At 34.9% G+C, this 23,525-nt stretch overlaps 1 protein-coding gene across 1 annotated transcript; it reads left to right on the plus strand.

The window, feature by feature from the left end:
- The first annotated feature begins 2,261 nt into the window (after positions 1 to 2,261).
- On the plus strand, positions 2,262 to 17,721 carry LOC132560910 (cysteine sulfinic acid decarboxylase-like). The gene is made up of 12 exons (XM_060225615.1): positions 2,262 to 2,277; positions 6,698 to 7,018; positions 10,521 to 10,611; positions 11,012 to 11,118; positions 11,670 to 11,785; positions 12,733 to 12,867; positions 13,366 to 13,547; positions 14,629 to 14,707; positions 15,251 to 15,450; positions 16,680 to 16,734; positions 17,076 to 17,165; positions 17,515 to 17,721. Exons 1-12 carry the CDS (start codon positions 2,262 to 2,264, stop codon positions 17,686 to 17,688), a joined length of 1,566 nt encoding a protein of 521 aa, XP_060081598.1. The 3' UTR covers positions 17,689 to 17,721.
- The last annotated feature ends 5,804 nt before the right edge of the window (positions 17,722 to 23,525 follow it).

A 23,525-nucleotide genomic window follows, 5' to 3' on the forward strand; every position in this document is an offset into this window, starting at 1 on the left:
TTTTATCTGCAGTAACCACATCTATGTTTCTAAACTTTATCTAGATGTTAGAACTTGCTTGTACATTTGGATATTGTTATGCACTTTATCCTTTATTTTCTCCTTGGTTCACTTCTAGGGGCATGTCATTTGTGCATGGGAAGAAAAGCACCATAGATTTCTAATAGTTTTCATACCACTAAAAAAACTATGAATCCAGGTTACAATCACAAAGCTGAAAAGAGTGATAATTAGAAGACATAAGAAGAACTCTTTTCTCATGGTAATGGAGTTTAATCCCTGGAGACAAAGCTCAAGAGCTGATCTCTTTGCAATTGCCTCATCAATTACTGATGGTTGTTTAAATAAGGAATTTTAGATATTCATTTAAGTTTAATTAAACGGCACATACCAATTCTAGTCGTACACTTGATTTTGCAGACCAGTCTGGATTTTAAAATACGATGTAAATACCTATGGTATAATAGGAAAAAGCATGCAATCTAAACTGGAAACGTAACACATGTATTAACACAAGACAATAACCTCTAGAAATTAACCCTAGTTGGTTATGATTTACTCAACGCATTCATCCAAATCGGACATTCACAGTGAAGTTCCGAGACAACCGAGGACGCAAGATACGATCAGATCTGATACCATCATGGACCCTCCGCGGTTTGTAACTGAATAACGTTCAGAAAGTTTTTTCTGATATATGAGCCATCTACAATATTTTAATGACAGATGTTACAGGTATGAAAATCACTAAAAACATCCAAACATTGCGAACATACTGTTCTGATCGTATACTTATATTTAATGTAAATGACAACTTTTATTTTCAACATTATATGGATAAGTATGTCCTTACACAATTCCAACAAAACGTGATAAAACGATATTAGAGCCACACGGGAGGTTGGCGTTTCAGTATCAGATTCGTATGGTAAACAGCAGCTATCGTAACGTGTATCTTATATCATCTACCTTCCTCTTAACGCAGCTGGTGAGAGATAATTGTATCTCTTTAAGTCGCAATTGAATATAAATGATTGAGTTTGTTAAGTATAAACACTAGCCTTATTTGATAGAATAAATATGAACTTAAGTTACGAAAGGCCATATTTGCAGGCACGATTATTTTACTTTCAATGCATTTTTTTACGTATATGTCATTTTACTGTGGTCAAATGATTACAAAGTTATTGCCGTCTCGTTTTCGGCAGCAATTTTTTTTTTGTGAGATTACGGAACTAATTGCTTTCATCATCTCTATAAGTGAATTAAAGGCAACATGTTTGCAGACTGTTAGAGACGAGTTTCCTCCGGCATCATTGGAAACTTGGACAATCTGATCTCCCGATATTTTGGACTCTCCCTGAAACGACGTCAAATTGGACCATAATCATTAATTTTTATGAAAATGTTTTAATACGTTCTATACCAAACGTAGACTTTCTTCAAATGCCCAGTTTCTGAAACTTTATTTATCAAGATGACGATTTTAAACCAATTTCTCAATGTCACCAGGACAATTTTAGCCCAATTCGCTCGTGTAGTCAGAATGCAACTGCTCTCCTCAGCTTTCCATCCGTGTATTGTAGTTCAATACTCTACTGAATAGTGCCGTAAATAACAGTGTGTACTCTTGTGACCGCGTAATTTTGTGTGTAGACAAGGAATATGTGGGCTTAGAAATAACGTAGGTTAAATATTTATTCTTTTTCAAAACCGAACATTCAGCGTTGTCTCGTGTTTATCAATAATAATCCCTGGGTTGGACCTCCATTAAAGTATTAGTGTAAATAAAGATAAGTGTAACTAATTCCTTCTCTATTTCACTCTGAAAAGGTGTTTTCAAAAATAATGTATGCACATAAGTGTTATCCATTAATATATATTGGATTTTCTAGTTAAAACATTGTCGATTATACACGCGTACATTTGGAAATTCGATTGAGTTCACTTTGATTTTGAAAGAAAAAAGGTTTTGAAGATGAAACATTTGGTTTAGATCTGATAAAGTTTTGTGATTGTGTCCAGAGACATATATACGTCTCTGTTGTGTCGCACTTGCCACAATAGGCGTTGGCGCGCATGTGAAACGTTAATACCATAGTAAAATTCCACCACGAACAGCTCAATGAACATTTGACCTTGACACGTATACGATGTTGAATCTATTTTTAGTGTGTTCCAGTATAGTTTAATCATCAGAGCACCTTGCATGTTGCGTGTCTTTCCACTGTCAGACACGAATTCAAGGCGACGACACGAAAATGTCTCTTGCCGACGGTAAGTTGTGTAAAATGATTTATACGAGTAAATACTTTGATAAACATATCGATTATCTGTTCAGAAACGTGTTATCTATTGATGTGTAGTATCACCGCGTGTTCTCGACAGTCAGCTGCTAACGTGACCCAATGACCCTTACGTCACAAAGAAGTAATTTACTGTCAAATACGCAAATATTTATGGCATTTTTAGTTTTTTTTCCCAGTTTTTACACTGAAGTCATTACATAACAAAAATACGTGTATTACATCATTTTGAAATGTAGACGTTTACATACAATGACCAATATTTTAATACATATCCTTAAAATGTTGTGACCTGTGCATTACAACTAAAATGTGTTAAACGGCTGTAGTCATCGTGAGTCACATATGTTGAACCGGCTTGGGTGACCGTGTCTTAGTGTATTGTATGTCATTCTATTTTTAATGACCGTCGGTCGGTCAGTCGATACAGTGTGTAAAGATTGGTCAGCTTAAGATGTTTTTATAATATATTGAAAGCCTGAACGATTTTCACGAGTTGCACGTAGCAAACATGATTTGATTTTTTCTTTTCTTGTATGCCGACGGAGATTGTATTGCTGGAAGGAAGAATGTGGTTTTCTTTATAGTATCGTGACTACTGTTGTCCCATTTTTGTTTAAAACCTCTAAATTGTTGGAATATCTGACTACTAGCAATACATTATGAAGTTGGTTGGTTGGTTGTGGGGTTTATTTTTGTCTTTTCCGCTGGCTTGTTGTGTCTCGCCATTGAGTTGTAAGCTCAAGAGAAGTGGAAGCGGGATAACCTCCTACAAGTCTCAGTTGAGAGTCTCTATTTAGTGTCTCAGTTGGGTGTCCATATCTAGTGTCTCAGTTGAGTGTCTTTATCAAGTGTCTCTGTTGGGTGTCCCTATCTAGTGTCTCAGTTGAGTGTTTCAATCTAGTGTCTCAGTTGAATGTCTAGATCTAGTGTCTCAGTTGGGTGTCCCTATCTGGTGTCTCAATTGGGTGTCTCTATCTAGTGTCTCAGTTGAGTGTCTATATCTAGTGTTTCTATCTAGTGTCTCAGTTGGGTGTCTCTATCTTGTGTATAAGTTGATTGTCTCTATCTAGTGTCTCCGTTGAGTGTCTATATCTAGTGTCTCAGTTGAGTGTCCCTATCAAATGTCTCAGTTGAGTGTCTCTATCTAGTGTCTCAGTTGAGTGTCTTTATCTTGTGTATCAGTTGATTGTCTCTATCTAGTGTCTCAGTTGAGTGTCTCTATCTAGTGTCTCAGTTGAGTGTCTATATCTAGTGTCTCAGTAGAGTTTCCCTATTTAGTGTCTCAGTTGTGTGTCTCTGTCTAGTCTCAGTTTGGTGTCCGTATCTAGTGTCTCAGTTGAGTGTTTCTATCTAGTGTATCAGTTGATAGTCTATATCTAGTGTTTCAGTTGAGTGTCTATATCTAGTGTCTCTATCAAGTGTCTCAGTTGAGTGTCTGTTTAGTGTATCAGTTGGGTGTCTCAGTCTAGTGTCTCAGTGGAGTGTCTCTATTTTGTGTCTCAGTTGAGTGTCTCATCTAGTGTCTTAGTTGAGTGTTTCTATCTAGTTTCTCAGTTGGGTGTCCCTATATAGTGTCTCAGGTTGATGTCCCTATCAAGTGTCTCAGTTGAGTGTATCTATCTAGTGTCTCCATTGATTGTCTCTATCTAATGTCTCAGTTGAGTGTCTCTATCTTGTGTATCAGTTGATTGTCTATATCTAGTGTTTCAGTTGAGTGTCCCTATCAAGTGTTTCAGTTGAGTGACTCTATCTAGTGTCTCAGTTGAGTGTCTATAGCTAGTGTCTCAGTTGAGGTTCCATATCTAGTGTCTCTGTTGAGTGTCTCTCTAGTGTCTCAGTTGGGTGTCCATATCTAGTGTCTCAGTTCAGTGTTTCTATCTAGTGTCTCAGTTGAGTGTCTCTGTCTTGTGTATCAGTTGATAGTCTATATCTAGTGTTTCAGTTGAGTGTCCCTATCAAGTGTCTCAGTTGAGTGTTTCTATCTAGTGTCTCAGTTGAGTGTCTATATCTAGTGTCTCAGTTGAGTTTCTATATCTAGTGTTTCTATCTAGTGTATCAGTTGGGTGTCTCTGTCTAGTGTCTCAGTTGAGTGTCTCTTTTTTGTGTCTCAGTTCAGTGTTTCTATCTAGTGTCTTAGTTGAGTGTTTCTATCTAGTTTCTCAGTTGGATGTCTATATCTAGTGTCTCAGGTTGATGTCCCTATCAAGTGTCTCAGGTTGATGTCCCTATCAAGTGTCTCAGTTGAGTGTCTCTATCTAGTGTCTCAGTTGAGTGTCAATATCTAGTGTCTCAGTTGAGTTTCCCTATCTAGTGTCTCAGTTGAGTGTCTCTGTCTAGTGTCTCAGTTGAGTGTCTAACTAGTGTCTCGGTTGAGTGTCTATATCTAGTGTCTATATCTAGTGTCTCAGTTGGGTGTCTCTGTGTAGTGTCTCAGTTGAGTGTCTCTATTTTGTGTCTCAGTTGAGTGTCTCTATCTAGTGTCTTAGTTGAGTGTTTCTATCTAGTTTCTCAGTTGGGTGTCCCTATCTAGTGTCTCAGGTTGATGTTCCTATCAAGTGTTTCCATTGAGTGTCCTTATTAAGTCTCTACTGAATGTCCCTATCTAGTGTCACTATCATATTAGGTCTCCGTATTGAATGTCCCTATCTTGTGTCCTTTACATGTGTCTATATTGATACTTCTTATCTATTGTCTCCACTTAGTGTCCCTAGCAAGTGTGTCAATTGAGTGTCCCTATCTATTGTCACCATTAAGTGTCCCAATCAGATGCCTCAATTGAATGTCCCTATTAAGAGTCTCCATTGAATGTCCCTACCATGTATCTCCATTACTTATGTCTACACATATTGTCTCCATTAAGTGTCTAAATTAATGATCAAATCAAATGTGTCCAGTGTGCGTCCCAAACAATAGTCTTAATTGAGTGTCTTTATTAATTATCATGTGTCTCCATTGAGTATCCTGATTAATGTCCTTATCTAGTGTCTGCATGGAGTGATTCATTAAATGTGCCATACATTTGTCATTGAGTGTCCTCATTGAGTATTTGATCTAGTGACCTAATTGAGTGTTCCTGTGTAATTTGTCTATTGAGTATCAAATGCCCCTATCCATTGTCCCTGTAACTTATGGTTGTGTTGTAGTTCCTTATCTGATGTCCCTCTCCAATGTCCCTATCTTACATTTTACCTTAGCGTCTCTATCTGTTTTCTAACCTATACGGTTGTGTAAGTCTTGTGGATACTTTGCTATGCCTCAGTGCATGTAGATACCCAGAAAAACTGTTGAAACCCTTGTTAGTGTGTATGTCATATTTCATTATTCTAATTTTGCTTTGAGCCAGAAAACTAAGTAACTGGTTCTTTTTTGTTTTTTTTTCAATAATTGAGAAAAAACTTTTTTGTTAGCAAGTAATACTTCATCAGCATAACAACTTTATGATGAAGTTTCCATTCTTAATTTAACTGTTTGAAGATTTTAAATAGGAGACTTTTGCTTTGATACACTGAAAAGCTGATAAGTCTTATAACAGCAGACACTATTTATTTCTATAAATATTCAATTTAGTAGGAGATCGATACACTGGTGGTTAACTAAAAAATGTCACTCAGTATTTATCATTACTTACTATTAGCAAGTCATGTTTCAGCACTGAATTTTGATCAATTAGCATAGGGCCCTGTTGTTATCAGTCTGTAGTACTTACCGTACAGTAATTTGTCCTCTCGCATTCAAAGCAGGACTATTTCTGTAGACAGTCTGTAGGAAAGTAGATAGTACAATATATACTGTTGTGTTTGGATTCATGGAACGATACCCAAAGGAATATCTGCAAAACATGAGCAGAGGTCTGTGTGAGAGACAGGGAGAAAGACCTGTTACAACAAAGAAAACATATCCATTTCGAGACAAAGGGGAATATCTGTGATAATAACTACATGGAGAAACACTTGTGACAGACAGAGAGGGGCTCAACAAACAGGGAGGGGAACAACTGACTGACAGGAAGAGGCACAACTGACTGACAGGGAGGGGCAGACCTAGTTGACAGGGAGGGACACATCTGACAGTCAGGGAGGGACACAGTTGGGAGACAGGGCAGGGCATCTGTGAAAACAGGGAGGACGTGTCTGAGAGACTGGGAGGAACACATTTGACAGACAGGGAGACATGTATGACAGACTAGGAGGAACAGGTGTGACAGAGAGAGAGGGATACATTTAACTAATAAAGAGTAGACTAGCATGACTCAGCAATTACCAAATGGCCAAATTGAAAGTTAAACAAATTGATAGGTTTACTGGTGTCTACTGAATTTTTGTGATCTTGTTTTATTTCACAAATATTCAATATAAGTTTGTTAATTTTTTTTTAACATTTCATTTTAGTATCTTCAAAGAGTGCTAACTCTGGTGTCGTAGCTGATGCCGTCAATGGAACAGCTAAAGGTGTCAAGATACAGAATGGAAGTAGCTATGCAGAAAATGGACACGGCTCTGCAAAAAATGAGTACAGTTTTCTTCAACCTCTTGTAAACCTTATGGTCACTAAAGTGCTTGAAGAATCCACAAAGAGGGAGAGTAGAGTGGTTGAATTCAAGCATCCAAAGGAGCTAGAAAACCTGATGGATCTGTCACTCAACAAACCTACATCTGATGAACACTTGATGGAGATATGCAGTGATGTCATTAGATATAGTGTTAAGACTGGTGGGTATATCATCAATAATTTAAATATTAATATCATCAGCACATTCATTTTCCCAGTAGAACGGAGACGGATGCAAATACATTTAGTTTGTATTACTGATCACACGTGTTACAGAAGAGAGTTTTGTGGTCATTTGTGATTTTTTGTGAAATTTGATAAAGTTTGTACATAAATCTCCAATTTATCAATTAAGCATATTGCAAACACATTAATCTATTTGACTAGTTGAAAATCAAACTGGATGTCAAGAACTTTGATTCCATTGGCATGAAATAGTTTGATTAAGATCCATATATCAATGTACCACATTACACCTGAACGAGGATACAAAACTTAAAAACATTGTGAAAGTCAGGACTTGCACTTTACCAATGTGAATACATTGATGAAGGTAACGGTATGCCCAATTTCAAAATACATAGATTAAGGTAACGGTATGCCCAATTTCAAAATACATAGATTAAGGTAACGGTATGCCCAATTTCAAAATACATAGATTAAGGTAACGGTATGCCCAATTTCAAAATACATAGGTTAAGGTAACTGTATGCCCAATTTCAAAATACATAGATTAAGGTAACTGTATCCCAAGTTTCAAAATACATTGATGAAGGTAACTGTATCCCGAGTTTCAAAATACATTGATGAAGGTAACTGTATCCCGAGTTTCAAAATACATTGATGAAGGTAACTGCATCCACAGTTTCAGAATACAATGCCCTTCTGTTACCTTTTATAAATTAAGATATACCCCCTTTGTAACCTTGTATAAACCATATATGATTTTGCCCCTGTACAACCTATATTTATAAATTAAGATTTTTCCCAGTGAAACCTTGGATAAATTGATAATGTTTTCCTATGTGACCTTGTGTAAATCAGTTATGGTATTGCCCCTGTGTAACTTTGTAAAAATCAGTTATGGTATTACCCCTATGGAACTTTGTAAAAATCAGTTATGGTATTGCCCCTGTGTAACTTTGTAAAAATCAGTTATGGTATTGCCCCTGTGTAACTTTGTAAAAATCAGTTATGGTATTGCCCCTGTGTAACTTTGTAAAAATCAGTTATGGTATTGCCCCTATGTAACTTTGTAAAAATCAGTTATGGTATTGCCCCTAGGTAACTTTGTAAAAATCAGTTATGGTATTGTCCTTATGTAACCTTTTCTAAAGCAATTAGGATTTTGCCTCTTGCGTAACCTTGTATAAACATATTAAGATCTTGCCCCTGTGTAACTTTGTATAAACTTATTAAGATGTTGCCCTTGTGTAACTTTTTCTAAATCATTTATGATTTTGCCCCTGTATAACTTTGTCTAAATCAGTTAAGATGTTGCCCCTGTGTAACCTTGTATAAACTTATTAAGATATTGCCCCTATGTAACCTTGTATAAACTGATTAAGATATTGCCCCTATGTAACCTTGTATAAACTGATTAAGATATTGCCCCTATGTAACCTTGTATAAACTGATTAAGATATTGCCCCTATGTAACCTTGTATAAACTGATTAAGATATTGCCCCTATGTAACCTTGTATAAACTGATTTAGATTTTGCCCCTGTGTAACCTTGTATAAACTGATTTAGATTTTGCCCCTGTGTAACCTTGTATAAACTTATTAAGATATTGCCCCTATGTAACCTTGTATAAACTGATTAAGATCTTGCCCCTATGTAACCTTGTATAAACTTATTAAGATGTTGCCCCTATGTAACCTTGTATAAACTGATTAAGATATTGCCCCTATGTAACCTTGTATAAACTGATTTAGATTTTGCCCCTGTGTAACCTTGTATAAACTTATTAAGATATTGCCCCTATGTAACCTTGTATAAACTTATTAAGTTGCCCCTATGTAACCTTGTATAAACTTATTATGTAACCTTGTATTAAGATGTTGCCCCTATGTAACCTTGTATAAACTGATTTAGATTTTGCCCCTGTGTAACCTTGTATAAACTTATTAAGATATTGCCCCTATGTAACCTTGTATAAACTTATTAAGATGTTGCCCCTATGTAACCTTGTATAAACTGATTAAGATATTGCCCCTATGTAACCTTGTATAAACTTATTAAGATATTGCCCCTATGTAACCTTGTATAAACTGATTTAGATTTTGCCCCTGTGTAACCTTGTATAAACTTATTAAGATGTTGCCCCTGTGTAACCTTGTATAAACTTATTAAGATATTGCCCCTATGTAACCTTGTATAAACTTATTAAGATATTGCCCCTATGTAACCTTGTATAAATGGATTAAGATTTTGCCCCTGTGTAACCTTGTATAAACTGAATAAGATTTTGCCCCTATGTAACCTTGTATAAACTGAATAAGATTTTGCCCCTATGTAACCTTGTATAAACTTATTAAGATTTTGCCCCTGTGTAACCTTGTATAAACTTATTAAGATGTTGCCCCTGTGTAACCTTGTATAAACTTATTAAGATGTTGCCCCTGTGTAACCTTGTATAAACTTATTAAGATGTTGCCCCTGTGTAACCTTGTATAAATGGATTAAGATTTTGCCCCTGTGTAACCTTGTATAAACTTATTAAGATGTTGCCCCTATGTAACCTTGTATAAACTTATTAAGATATTGCCCCTATGTAACCTTGTATAACCTGATTAAGATTTTGCCCCTGAGTAACCTTGTATAAACTTATTAAGATGTTGCCCCTGTGTAACCTTGTATAAACTTATTAAGATATTGCCCCTATGTAACCTTGTATAAACTGATTAAGATTTTGCCCCTGAGTAACCTTGTATAAACTTATTAAGATGTTGCCCCTATGTAACCTTGTATAAACTTATAAACTTATTAAGATGTTGCCCCTGTGTAACCTTGTATAAACTTATTAAGATATTGCCCCTATGTAACCTTGTATAAACTTATTAAGATTTTGCCCCTGTGTAACCTTGTATAAACTTATTAAGATGTTGCCCCTGTGTAACCTTGTATAAACTTATTAAGATATTGCCCTTGTGTAACCTTGTATAAACTTATTAAGATGTTGCCCCTATGTAACCTTGTATAAACTTATTAAGATATTGCCTCTATGTAACCTTGCATAAACTTATTAAGATATTGCCCTTGTGTAACCTTGTATAAACTTATTAAGATGTTGCCCCTATGTAACCTTGTATAAACATATTAAGATATTGCCCCTATGTAACCTTGTATAAACTTATTAAGATGTTGCCCCTATGTAACCTTGTATAAACTGATTAAGATGTTGCCCCTGTGTAACTTTGTATAGATTAATTAAGATCTTGCCCCTGTGCTTTAATCAATGCAAGTTTTTGTGAGACATTTTGTTATTATTTGTTTGCAAATTATGTTTACATGAAGGGTATTTCAAATTTGAAGTTTTAGGACTGATTGGAGATATAACAGTTCTGGTAATCAATACCATCAATCATGGTAATTCATTCCTAATTGGAATGAGATTTTTTTTTCCAGGGCATATTTTTGTGATTGTTTTCTCAATATAGGTCACCCTAGGTTCTTCAATCAGCTGTTTGGAGGTTTAGATCAGTACAGTTTGGGTGGAGCGTGGCTGACAGAAACACTCAACACTAGTCAGTATGTACTGGTACAGCCTGTATCTCTCGCTGCGTGCCATAACCAGCTTTTACAGATTTCTTCTCTCATAATTGTCATTTTTGCTCCCTCGGATTTAAAACAGAGATGTGTTAGTGATTAGTCAGAGCATATTTCATAGTATACATTAAGTAAAGTCATTAAAATCAATCTCTTTCATCACCTTTTGTTTAGGATAAGGCAAAAGACTCTCATGTATGACAAAAGGGAATTTCCAAGAAATGTCTTGAGAAGACTATCTACAGCATAGGAAATAGCATACCACAGCATAGATACTCAAGATATTATTGAATTAAGATGATGGGGGTACATAGATTATAGGGTACAGAACTTGGAATATCATTGAACAAACTTGACTGTGTTTACCTGATTTACGTTACAGGTATACATATGAAGTGTCACCTGTATTCACGTTGATGGAAAAGACTGTGTTGAAGAAAATGCTTGACCTAGCAGGATTTCAAGATGGAGATGCCATCTTCTGTCCAGGTATGACACTGTTAATTGGGAGGGGGATGTTTTGACCTCTCTCTCAAAAGTCAGAAGCATTATTAAACTAACAAATGGATTCTTTCTTTGGTCAAAAGAGTCTCTGCTCCAAAGGGGAATACATTTTGAAAATCCATGTCCAGAGTAAAGAGGGATTTTACCAACTTTTTTGAATCACATATTGAATAAGGAAGGAGAATCAACATTGTTCTGATTAGCAGAAATGGTTAATGAAAGCTGCACTTTGTAAAACATCTAAACCTTAAACTGTATTTATATAATTGCTGGGCATAAGTGGATAAATAGCCCTCCAACATTTAGCATGGTTTAGTTTGACATCAGGATATTAACACAGCATAGTGTTGGTGTTTGGAGCATGCACTTTTGTTTGGACTTTGCTCATCCACAATGATGGCTTCTGTCTCTTTTTCATGATCAGCTGGTTTTTGTTATTATTATGCCTAGCATAGCACTGAAATAATTTCTTTGTTATCAAGTGTTACAATATATAAAACTTGATCTAAAACAAATCATGGTGTTTCTTTGTACAGGTGGTTCTGTGTCCAACATGTATGCCCTTAACTTGGCCAGATATCAGCGATGGCCTGAAGTGAAACGAGCAGGTATGCATGGTTTACCAAGACTGTGCATTCTGTCATCAGAAAAGGTAAGATTCTAAAAGACCTGCCATATCTGTATACATAATTATCACACCTGTCTACATTATTTACCTACCTGTATGAATAATTATCATTTACTTGTTTATGTAATTATCATACCTGTATAGCCTAACATACCTGTTTATCATACCTGTATAGCTTACCTAACATACCTGTTTATGTAATTATCATACCTGTATAGCTTACCTAACATACCTGTTTATGTAATTATCATACCTGTATAGCTTACCTAACATACCTGTTTATGTAATTATCATACCTGTCTTCATTACCTTTTATACCTGTACACATAATCATAACACCTGTAAACCTTACCTACAGTGTACCATATCTGTATACATAATTATCACACCGGTCTATATTACTTACCATATCTGTATACATAATTATCACACCTGTCTACATTGTTTACCTACCTGTATTCATGATTATCATATCTATCTACCTAAACTACCTGTATGAATAATTATCATAGCTGTCTACATTACTTACCATACCTTTGTTCATAATTATCATAGCTGTCTACATTACTTACCATACCTTTGTTCATAATTATCATACCTGTCTACATTACTTACCATACCTTTGTTCATAATTATCATACCTGTCTACATTACTTACCATATCTGTATACCTAATTATCATACCTATCTACATTACTTACCAGACCTGTGTACATAATTATTACACCTGTCTTCATTACTTACCATACAGGTATACATAATTATCAGACCTCTGTCTACCTTACGTTCCAAACTTGTATACATAATATTCATACCTGCCTACCTTACCTACCATACTATATGTATATAATATACATATCACTAATGATATTCTGACAACAGGTGAGCTACTGTTTTTTTTCACAAACTTTCATTACATTTCACCTGCTGTGTGTATCTCAGAATGACCTTGTATATGACTTTATCTGTAGGCCCACTACTCCCTGAAGAAAGGTGCAGCTTTCATTGGAGTAGGAGTGGACAATGTATTTCCTGTCAAGACTGATGCGGAGGGTCGCATGATACCATCTGCTCTGGAAGAAAGGATCATTGAACTGAAGGCAGAGGTGAGAAAGGAAAAAATATAACACAACCTTGATATATTTATTGATGTTTTTACAGAACTTCTAAAGCTGAGCTGAACAGTCTGAATTTATCCTGAACAAAGAAGCCTGAGTTTATACGAAAGTGGATCATCCCAGCTAACACTAAAGTGGAATAGTCTTAAATAAATCAGAAAAAAGGTTTTATAGCTGAAACCAGAGGGCAATAACTGCTGCTAATTTCTGAATAGAAAAGCTATTGCTAATTAACAAAGTAGAATCCTGTCTTTATCATAGCATTGAAAAATTTAGAAATCTCAGCTAACTCAGAAAATATAACTGTACAAACTCAGTTAGAATTATTATACTGAATTTTAATACAGTTGTGAATAAAGTAGACTGATTTTTCATCTATTATCATTGTTGGATCTATTAAAATCTTGATACTGTATCGTACAGCCTATTCAGGTGTTTGTTTAGGAAAAAAGTAGATGTTGATACATCTTTATTCCTGTGTGACAGGGCTATGAACCCTATGTGGTTAATGCCACATCCGGGACGACCGTATTTGGGGCATATGATCCTCTAGAGGAAATTGCTGATGTCTGCCAGAAGTTTGGCATCTGGATGCATGTGGATGCTGCTTGGGGAGGTGGAGTCCTGCTGTCAAGGAAGTACAGGTCGCTCATGAAGGGCATCGGCAGGTACATATGTAAACTGCTGGTAACAGCAAGTAGAGAGACACAATCTGTAGGATTAATGGTCTGACAAACTTTGTAGGTGTTATGAAGGAATTAACAGGTAAACTACAGGTAACCACACATAGGGAGACGCACTCTGTGGGTTTAATGGTCTGACAAACTTTGTAGGTGTTATGAAGGAATTAACAGGTAAACTACAGGTAACCACACATAGGGAGGCACATTCTGTGGGTTTAATGGTCTGACAAACTTTGTAGGTGTTATGAAGGAATTAACAGGTAAACTACTGGTAACAACATATAGGGAGGCACATTCTGTGGGTTTAATGGTCTGACAAACTTTGTAGGTGTTATGAAGGAATTAACAGGTAAACTACTGGTAACAACATATAGGGAGGCACATTCTGTGGGTTTAATGGTCACACAAACTTTATAGGTATGATAAAGGGAATTTACAGGTAAAATACTGGTAACAACATATAGGGAGGCACATTCTGTGGGTTTAATGGTCTGATGAACATTATAGGTATGGTGATGGGAATTTACAGGTCAACTACTGGTAACAACATAAAGGGACACACACTCTGTGGGTTTAATGGTCTGACATTACAAGTATTAGGACAAATTGCTCTAAGACTTCACAGTATCCAGACATTTTAATGTGCTATATAATATCAAATATCCTTTAGCTAATTGGGTATATTGTAGGTATGAATAATTCAGATTGAAGTCAGCTAGTGTGTATTATCCTTCTGTCCATATCTGGTTCAGATCAATTCATCTGACTTGGTATACGTTAGAAATTTGTGCTTGTCACTTATTCTGTAAGTAAATTTTTCAAAGTATTTCAGTAGATGTTATACCCCACATCAGATTTTATTTGATATATAATTTGAAGAATAACTACATATTTGGTCATAATTTATGGAAATTGTTACATGTATGTAACTAAATACTTTTCACTAATGAGATTCCTCATTAACTACATTTACAGGGTTTGCTGTGATGTTACATGTGGCACTGAGGTGGACAGTTTGTGATATATTCTCATACACAGAAAGCTAAATCCTAGATATATTTTTCAGGGCTGACTCTTTGACATGGAATCCTCACAAAATGATGGGAGCCCCTCTCCAGTGTTCAGCTTTCCTCACCAGACACAAGGTCAGTCACTCCCATTCATATAGATACTGGTAATAACAATATTTGATCAGTTGGTTTGTAGAGAATTTCGTGAATGAGGCCTATTGCAATATGAATAATGTCACATATATCCTATTGGAAAACTTCAACTTTTCTATGGTAATGAACTTTGTCAAAAAATGAAGTTTAAATTCTAAATGGAATATTCCAGTGTGCATCTATCTATACACAGAACATGTTTCTCTGAACTCTGCATAATGTAAGATGTTCATATCCCATGTTGAACATCCATATTTATCTCCATGTATCATTCTTGAAGTGTCAACATGTGAAAAGGCTTACAAGATGAAACATTTGTCTCAGTAAATTGAGATATGGTCACTATCAGGGTAAATTTTTTGAGGTGCCAAGCACACAGCAAGCTCTATGTATAGTACTTTAGATCCTCTCCCTTGGTTTGGCATCACAATTTAACATTTTACCTTGTTTATGTGGTAGAGGTTTCAAAAAGCTTATCATACTCTAGGTACAACATTTCTGTAATGTCCCAATGGTGTCTTCCAGAATCTCCTACCCGAGTGCCACTCTGCCCAGGCTACCTACCTGTTTCAACAGGACAAGTTCTATGATGTGTCATATGATACTGGTGACAAGTCGATCCAGTGTGGTCGCAAAGTAGATGTCCTCAAACTCTGGCTGCAATGGAAAGCGAAGGGAGACATTCAATTCGAGAAGGACATTGACAACATCATGGACTGTGGAAGGTAAGTATACTTACTATACTTCTTGATTGGTGTTACAGTCTATCACAAATACTGTAATACATTCACTGTGTTTGGTACAGTGAATGATACGCCATTCCCTTACAGATACTGTACTACATTCACTGTGTTTGGTACAGTGAATGATGCTCCATTTCCTCACATTCACTGGTATTAGAGGTCATCTACCAAATTTTATTTCAAATTTTCTATCAGATAGAGTATTTAAAGTCCGGAATGGAACAACCCTTTCTGATGTTCATCAGCAGGAAATGGGTGTACCACAAGGCACCATTCTCTCAGTTACACTTTTCGAACTTTAAATTAACAATATTGTCAAAACATTATCCCCTTCAATGGAGGGCTCTCTATGTTGATTACTTCATTATATGGTATCAATCTAAGCATATGAATACCATCGAAAGACAACTACAACAATGTTTCAATCGACTACAAATTTAGGCAGATGAAAATGGTTTTAAATTTTCACAATCAAAAACAGTTTGTATGCAGTTTTATCAAATGCTGAACCAACACAACAATTCAAATCTATTTCTTTGTGGTGTACCCATTCTGGTTTTTGAGCAAACCAAATTCTTAGGTGTAATATTCAACAGGAAATTGTCGTTCCTTCCACATATAAAATACATTAAAGCCAAATGCCTTAAGGCATTGAATATTCTAAAGGCGGTGTCCCACACTGGTTGGGGAACTGATATAAAAGTTTTGCTAAGACTTTATAGATCTCTTAATAGATCAAAATTTGACTAAAGTTCCATTGTGTATGGATCTGTAAGACCTTCATATCTCAAATTATGAGACACTGTTCATCACCAGGGTTTGGGGCTCGCTCTCAGAGCTTTTAAGGTGACACCTACAGCAAGCCTCTATGTAGAGGCTAACAAATACTCACTATATAGCCGTCGAAATAAATTGGCCTTGCAATACACCATTCAGCTAAAGCCAATCCTGTAAATCCTACTTTTAACTTATATTTGATCCAAAACATAAAACATTGTTTCAAAACAAACCAAAGACCATTCGGTATTCAGATTTCCACTCTTTTACAAAACACAAATATTGATATTGACCAAATTCAGTCATTTGGCGCGATAGAAATTCCACCCTGGCTCTTGAATTCACCTGAAGTTGACTTAATAACTTCTGTTAGGTAATACATAAGTTCACATTATTTTACAATGATCTTAATCTCAACAAAATTTGTTTTTTAGGTACCTAGCTGAACTTATTGATGAGCGTGATGGCTTTAGACTTTTGATAAAGAAGGTATGTATTCTTTATTCTATATTCAATTCTTCAACAACAATGTATTAAATATTCAAACTTCCAAATGCATGTAGAAAAAATAATTTACATATGTCTTGATCAGGGAGGACAAGATGGTCTGTATTCTGTAAACATTCAAATTATTTGGTATAATGGTTTCTCTAACAAAGGACTGTTGAACAAGTTAGTGTTAAATCGTTAACCCCCTTTCCCAAACCCACCCACCCCTGTCCCTTCATAACACTCACATATTACCGGTATATACCCCCTCCCATGTCCCAGTACTCAGGACTTGAATTTTTTGCCCTTTTAATACAGACATAAATAAATGTTGTTTACAGCCACAGTGTTCAAACGTGTGTTTCTGGTATATACCTCCCAGCATGCGTGGCCAACCTGAGGACGCAGCGTGGAACCAGAGACTGTCCAAGGTGAGTATACTACACAGTCAGAGAAGCTTTAGATAAATCATAAAAATTCTGTTATGACTGATCACATCAAAGCAATACAAATCACCCTTCACATTTTTTTCTTGATATTTATGTTCCAAGGTATATGCATGTCAAATAGCTCTTTAAGTTTTCAATAGTCATATCAAAATTCAGCAGAGTTGCAGTTGGGGAGGATGAAACTCGGACAATTTTTTGCTACTTTAAAGGTTTGAGAATGGGTTTCCAAATTATTCTTTCAATAATCTAGATATTTATGGTTAGTTTGATTATTTATCATTTTTCATCTGATATCATTGCGAGACTAATCGAGTTTTCATTAACTGTTCAGGTTGCACCTACTATCAAAGAGCGAATGACGGTGAATGGGACTATGCTTATCGGCTACCAACCAGATGGGGAAACAGTCAACTTCTTTAGAATGATCGTGTCAAATCTAGACGTCACAAAAGAAGACATGGAGTTTGTGATTGATGAAATAGACCGTCTTGGCAGGGATCTTTGATTATATCCATTAAAGGGTTGATCATTTCAGACATATTAAGACAATCTTCATATTATGGTCAGCTGGTGTCAGCATGGTTTGAATATGATGTCAAATTTATTCTATTTCACAGATAAAGCAGTTAAAAGGGAACTTGTTTTTAGAAACCTAATCTATTGACATTACCAATCTGAAGAAAGTGAAGGAATTTTTGTTTCACTATACAGAGATGTATATTACACATTGCATTTTGTGTTACGTTTGTCTCTGCCCTAAGTTTGTACAAAGTAAACATGAAATGATATCGTTTCAGTAACAAAGAACATGACTTGAGAATACAATTGGTTCCTGCAGCTGACTGTTGTGACTTAAATATCACACTAAAATTGTCCATTTTAATGAAGAATTATTTTCTATTTGTTGTTATCATTGTTACTGTCTGCATTATTTGCAGCTGTTTGTATGGCGTGGAAGGATTCTGGTGGTATATACATGTACTATGTATATAGTCAGTGATATTTTATACAACTTATACATATAATGGCATATTACCAAAAACTTTGTTACCAATTGTTTGGGTTGAGAGTTGTGATTTTTATATTAATACATACTGAAAAAAGGATTGGATGATTTTACATTTGGGTCCATGACATTTTCCTCAGGTTTGTACAAGAACGGTTAAGGGATCCATGTGTAATGACCTATATTTTGTTTAATGATAAAAGAGTTACATATGTTTGTTGAACTTTTCTTATCTGTATTTTTTCAATCCAAATAAAGATTCCATATCAATGCTATTTCTTTACAGATAATATTATATATATGTGTTTCCGATACAGAATTATGTAATATTAGTGTTATTTTCTCAAGGAGAGATTTGAAATACTTTTATCACTTTACATAGAAGTCATGCGATGTTACTGTCATTTTCCAGCATTGTCCTTGAATTTTATCATAAGTAATTCATCCTTTAAAAATCTATTTTTTGATTTGGTATTAATCAGAGATGTGTAGTAATTACTGTATATGTGTACCATGAAATACATCTCCTAACCATTTACTAACGATGTATAGATTCTGTTGCTTAATATATAAATATATAAAAAGTTTATTTTTCTTTATAGCAATTTTGATGTGTTAGCTTATTTACAGAAACAGATTCAGACATTTTAATTAAACCAAGACAATTTTAACAAATTGCCTTTTTTCAATTTGGTAATACCATGTCTTTAAACGGAGATTCTTGCCCGCAATTTCTCTTCTTCCTAACAATATGTAGTCATTTGTACTTTTTATGGATTAATACAATTATAAAGTCTCCATCGAGTGAATTCCTACCCACAATAAACAAACCTCCGTTTGTAGAGGGAGATATTGACATGAGCATAGTTTTGTCATAAACTATTTTTCATTCAACTATAGCCAAACACAGGATGTCAACAGTTTACCTGAGATATGTTCCAGACACATCAGGTGGGTGGTACAGTTACACACTGATATCCTAGCTAGATATGTATAACATAAAGAAAAAAAAATAAATTGTAATATGAAATGAGGAACCAGTGGTGTATCAGTATGCAATGATACTGCTGTTGAAAGTAAATTACTTTAAAACTAAAGTGGTATGGATAGGGTAAAAAAATCAGTAATGAGGTATAACCTTCATGTTAGATGGAGATTAAAAGGGGAATCAAAAAGTTCCGTGACAGATGTTGATTTCATTGTCGACATTGATAAAAAAAGGAAAACTATGAGAAGCAAACAGTGATTAATCAAACAATGGGAAAGAAGAATGCTGTTAAAGGAAGGATTACTGTTTAAAAGACTTACTGACAGTAACATTATATGGGCTGGTAAGAGGGATCAGATTAAAGGAACTATTCCACCAATAGATAAATGATGGTTTGTACAGGGATAAAGAGGTAAGCTGGCACTAAATAGCAGATGTGGATACAACTGTTCAAAGGACTTAATGGAGAGGAGAGCAGGAGACCGTGTAACTTTTATTGTGATGTGGTAAATGAATTTGGGATGACTTGCAAGATTTTATTAAAAACAACGTCGCATTAGATCTTAATTTTACATTGTCGTGTGCGATGTTTAGAGAAATACCTAATAAAACATATATTGCATTTGATTTTGTTATTTGTAATTTATCTTGTTACATAATGTACCCTATCTGCCCATCAACTCTCACTGCTGTAACAATGTCACAATGTACCCTACATGTCTGTCACTTCTCGCTGCACTTATCATTTTAACGACGTGGGATACGTCGCACAAAGAAACAGAAGCAAGACTCTCCCAGTCTGCTTTGTACACGCATTGGCGACTTCCACCATTATGAAATGATGTAATAAATGAAAAATAATTTTGACGAAATATGAGAATTTATACTGACTTAACACGTTTTACAGACTGGAATATTGTCGTCAGGATGTATGGATGTAACCGACACAGAAGTGTGCACACACGAAGGGAAATAATAGGAAAACATTCTATCTAAAACTCAACAGGAAGGATCATGTTTGTTTTAAACTCAAAAATAATCTCCGAAAACGTCACACCTATAGATACAGGATCGGTGATTGATAAATATAGGATAGGGCGACACCTGCCCACTATCTATGTAAATTCAATATCGTAATGTTTGCACAACTGACTGGAAATTTTGACAAATCTCTGTTTTCACTACTAACTGTTTTTTTACGAAATTTATCGAATTATCAAATAAATTAAGTATCGGACTGAGAAAGACCATCGTTTACAATGGAAATTAAGCTATGACAATTGGTATGTTTTAAGTCGATATCACTCTCGCGTGAAGCTATATACAGTAAAAAGTACTGTACAAGTCATGGTAATACACGTGTCGCGAAATCATTAACCCAAGTATTGTCTGACTTTAAACATATCAGGTATTATGGATTCATGGTAAATGCCCTTCATTTTTACCGTAAATAAACACAATACTTATATTCATTCAATCAGTTTTGTCATATGTGGTACACACTAAGACCAAGACAATTTTAAAACAAATGCTTTTCCAGTAATCTGATTCATTTAACCGTGTCAGCTTCCCGTATAAGTAATTGAATTCCACTGTAATCATAATGTTGGTTATGATTGTATATTTAGAGAAATAAATCGTCTTACTAATTGTAGCTTTGGTAGTGTAAAAGAAAATATCTTGATTCTTTAACAGTAGATTAATTGTTAATTTTACTGAATTCGTCATTTATTTATAGAAAGAAATTATTTTTATCGAGATAGCGTTTTTATGTGTATCATTACTGTTGTTTAGTATTAGTAAATGTGTCACCTTTGATGTCTCTACGTTCAGATTTGTTAGCGAGCTTATTTAGCGGATAATGTGAGCACTCCGGCGTCAGCGGTGTTCAACTTAATGTTAAACCCCCTCTCAGTTCTTTTTTCTTTCTTTTTACCAACTGAATTGTAGAAAAAAAAATGAATATAATATTTTAATATAAATCTGATTTTATCTTGTATGCTGACATCAATATAAGTCTCGCTTGTATACTGACATCAGTATAAGTCTCGCTTGTATACTGACATCAATATAAGTCTCGCTTATATAATTGTTAAACTTTAAAGCGATAATATCCGGATATTTTAGGATTGTTTCAAGAAATTTTAAGCAGTACTTAATCACAACAGCCGATAAGCTGGTGGGTATTATTAGCACATCAAAGCTTACATTTTGTGCTATATTTTAAAGGATATTTTGACCTGAAATGTGTTTTGATATACCGAAGATGGTACCGCATCCGAAGTACGATGGACGGTGATGACCATACTTACTTAATGTAGCACATAACTATATTGAAATGAAATAGTTTATCTGTAGATGGAATTATTGTAATGACCCCCGATTTTCATCAATACACATGGTGATACTGGAATCAGGCTCGAAGATTGACCACAGTAAGTATTGTAGAGAGTGTACACGGTATGGGATACATTTGAACGGTCATTGTATAATCGCCAGAGTGAAAATTGTTCCATGCAACAGGATGGCCAGTTTGCACTGAATTCAAACTAATAATAATGTTTGCTAATAATCGTTTCAGATGTATTGTTGTTCATATTTATAATTTAGTGACTGATTTGTAAAGGTGCCAGTCTATGGGAACACCATGAATGAAAATTCACAAAGTTGAAAAAAAAGTTAAAAAATGAAAAATGCAATTACGCGCACGGTCACATGGAGTAATTGTTCACATAGTGTTGTACATTAAGCAGGTGATAATTTAAATGTTTTTAAGATTGTATCCTAATTCTATAAATTCCTTCATCTCTGGCGACCACAACCGGAAGAGAAAATCTCCTGAACGCTAAAAAAACTGGTCTAGATAATTATAAGGAACTGGTCATTAGGTATTCTGAACTGTTACATATCAAAACGTACATATATATTAGTTTCAAAAATAGTTATTCATGTATGTTTGATTTTGTCCACAATTTATGTATGTTACATTTACATGGTTCTATCGTTTGTAATGGTATTTTTGTGTACGGTCTCTATCGGCCATAGTACAACAGTAACCGCACCTAGCTAGCTCGATAGGCAGTGCTCATTTATCAACTCTTTCACAATCTGTTGTAACACATTAAACCACATCAACACTTCTTCGTCCAAGTGACTTTTACGTATAAATGGTAAGAAGAAACTTGTATATAAAGCATTGATTCTTCTGTTTAAAGACAATCAGCTGGGCTGGAGGCAGAAACACTGTTGTAAATGTCCAATCAGGCTGGCACTGTTTGTTCGGTAAGTCAAATTATCTTAACAGACCCTCCGATGTAGAGTATTTGTAAGTAGAAACATGTGAGAATCATGATGTATCGTTTCATGACTGAATAAATATATATCAAATGTATTTTTTTTATCTAACTTCCCAAATATATTGCTAGAAATTTGGCGTTTGATGCGGTTTATAATACATGTAATTAAATATTATTCAATTCTGTTGCTTTAATTTATTTAATTTACAGTTCTATAGGTAATAAAAATTGAAAAATATAAGTAAACGATTAAAGGGAAATTACAAAGCATCTTCCTGACTTGCTTTGTAATGATTTGTAACAGTTGACGAGTTTCCAGTAAAAATGAAATACCTGTTTCCAATAGTGAACCGTGCGTAACAGCGATAAGGTAGATGATCGTGCAAGATTCCATATCGTGTATTGCACAACACTTAGTAACATTAAATATAGTCACACGTTTTGTAGATAAGTAAAATAATTTAATGTAATTCCATGGCAGTCATTTACGTCTATGACGTAAAAAGCAAAAACATTAATTAGAATATGTTACGGTGTAAGAAGAAGAGAGACAACTCTCACGTGGTTATGTCAAATAAAGTCATACAATTTTCCGTGATAACCAGGTAATTAAACGAGGCAGGTCCTGCTACTGTTTTAAACATGATCAAGTGTGAGACATAATTCTATTCTCTAAAATAATCACTCAGGTGATAAATAATGTTTTGTTTTTTTAGGTAAAATAGAAACAATAGTTGGCGTTTCTGTATTTGAATGTTAGATGACGTATTTGGCTGTCTTCCATTATTACATGTAAGAAACAAAATGATAAATTACGTAGTTGTGTAAGATTTATCTTGATAAAGCTAACTACAAACTTAATCGTCATTTATTGTATCCGTATGACATTATGGAGTGATAGTGCGAAAATTTACCTACTTGAGGAATATTGATAAATAACACAACAACCTCATTTTTTTTAAATGGTGGACTTATTCAAATCATTTATCGCCCTTCGTCCGTACGTTAACAATATTGTTATCGCTATTTCTTAGGAAGCACAGATGGATGTG

This window comes from Ylistrum balloti, unplaced genomic scaffold (genome assembly GCF_031769215.1).
Source record: "Ylistrum balloti isolate Yb309-2 unplaced genomic scaffold, AGI_CSIRO_Ybal_v1 Utg371130, whole genome shotgun sequence".
NCBI lineage: Eukaryota > Metazoa > Mollusca > Bivalvia > Pectinida > Pectinidae > Ylistrum > Ylistrum balloti.

Bases quoted from the DNA above. Each gene is read 5' to 3' on its own strand.
- LOC132560910 (XM_060225615.1), top strand. The intron at 10,612-11,011 runs GTATGTACTGGT...TTTACGTTACAG, and splicing joins GAAACACTCAACACTAGTCA to GTATACATATGAAGTGTCAC. The intron at 12,868-13,365 runs GTGAGAAAGGAA...CCTGTGTGACAG, and splicing joins TCATTGAACTGAAGGCAGAG to GGCTATGAACCCTATGTGGT.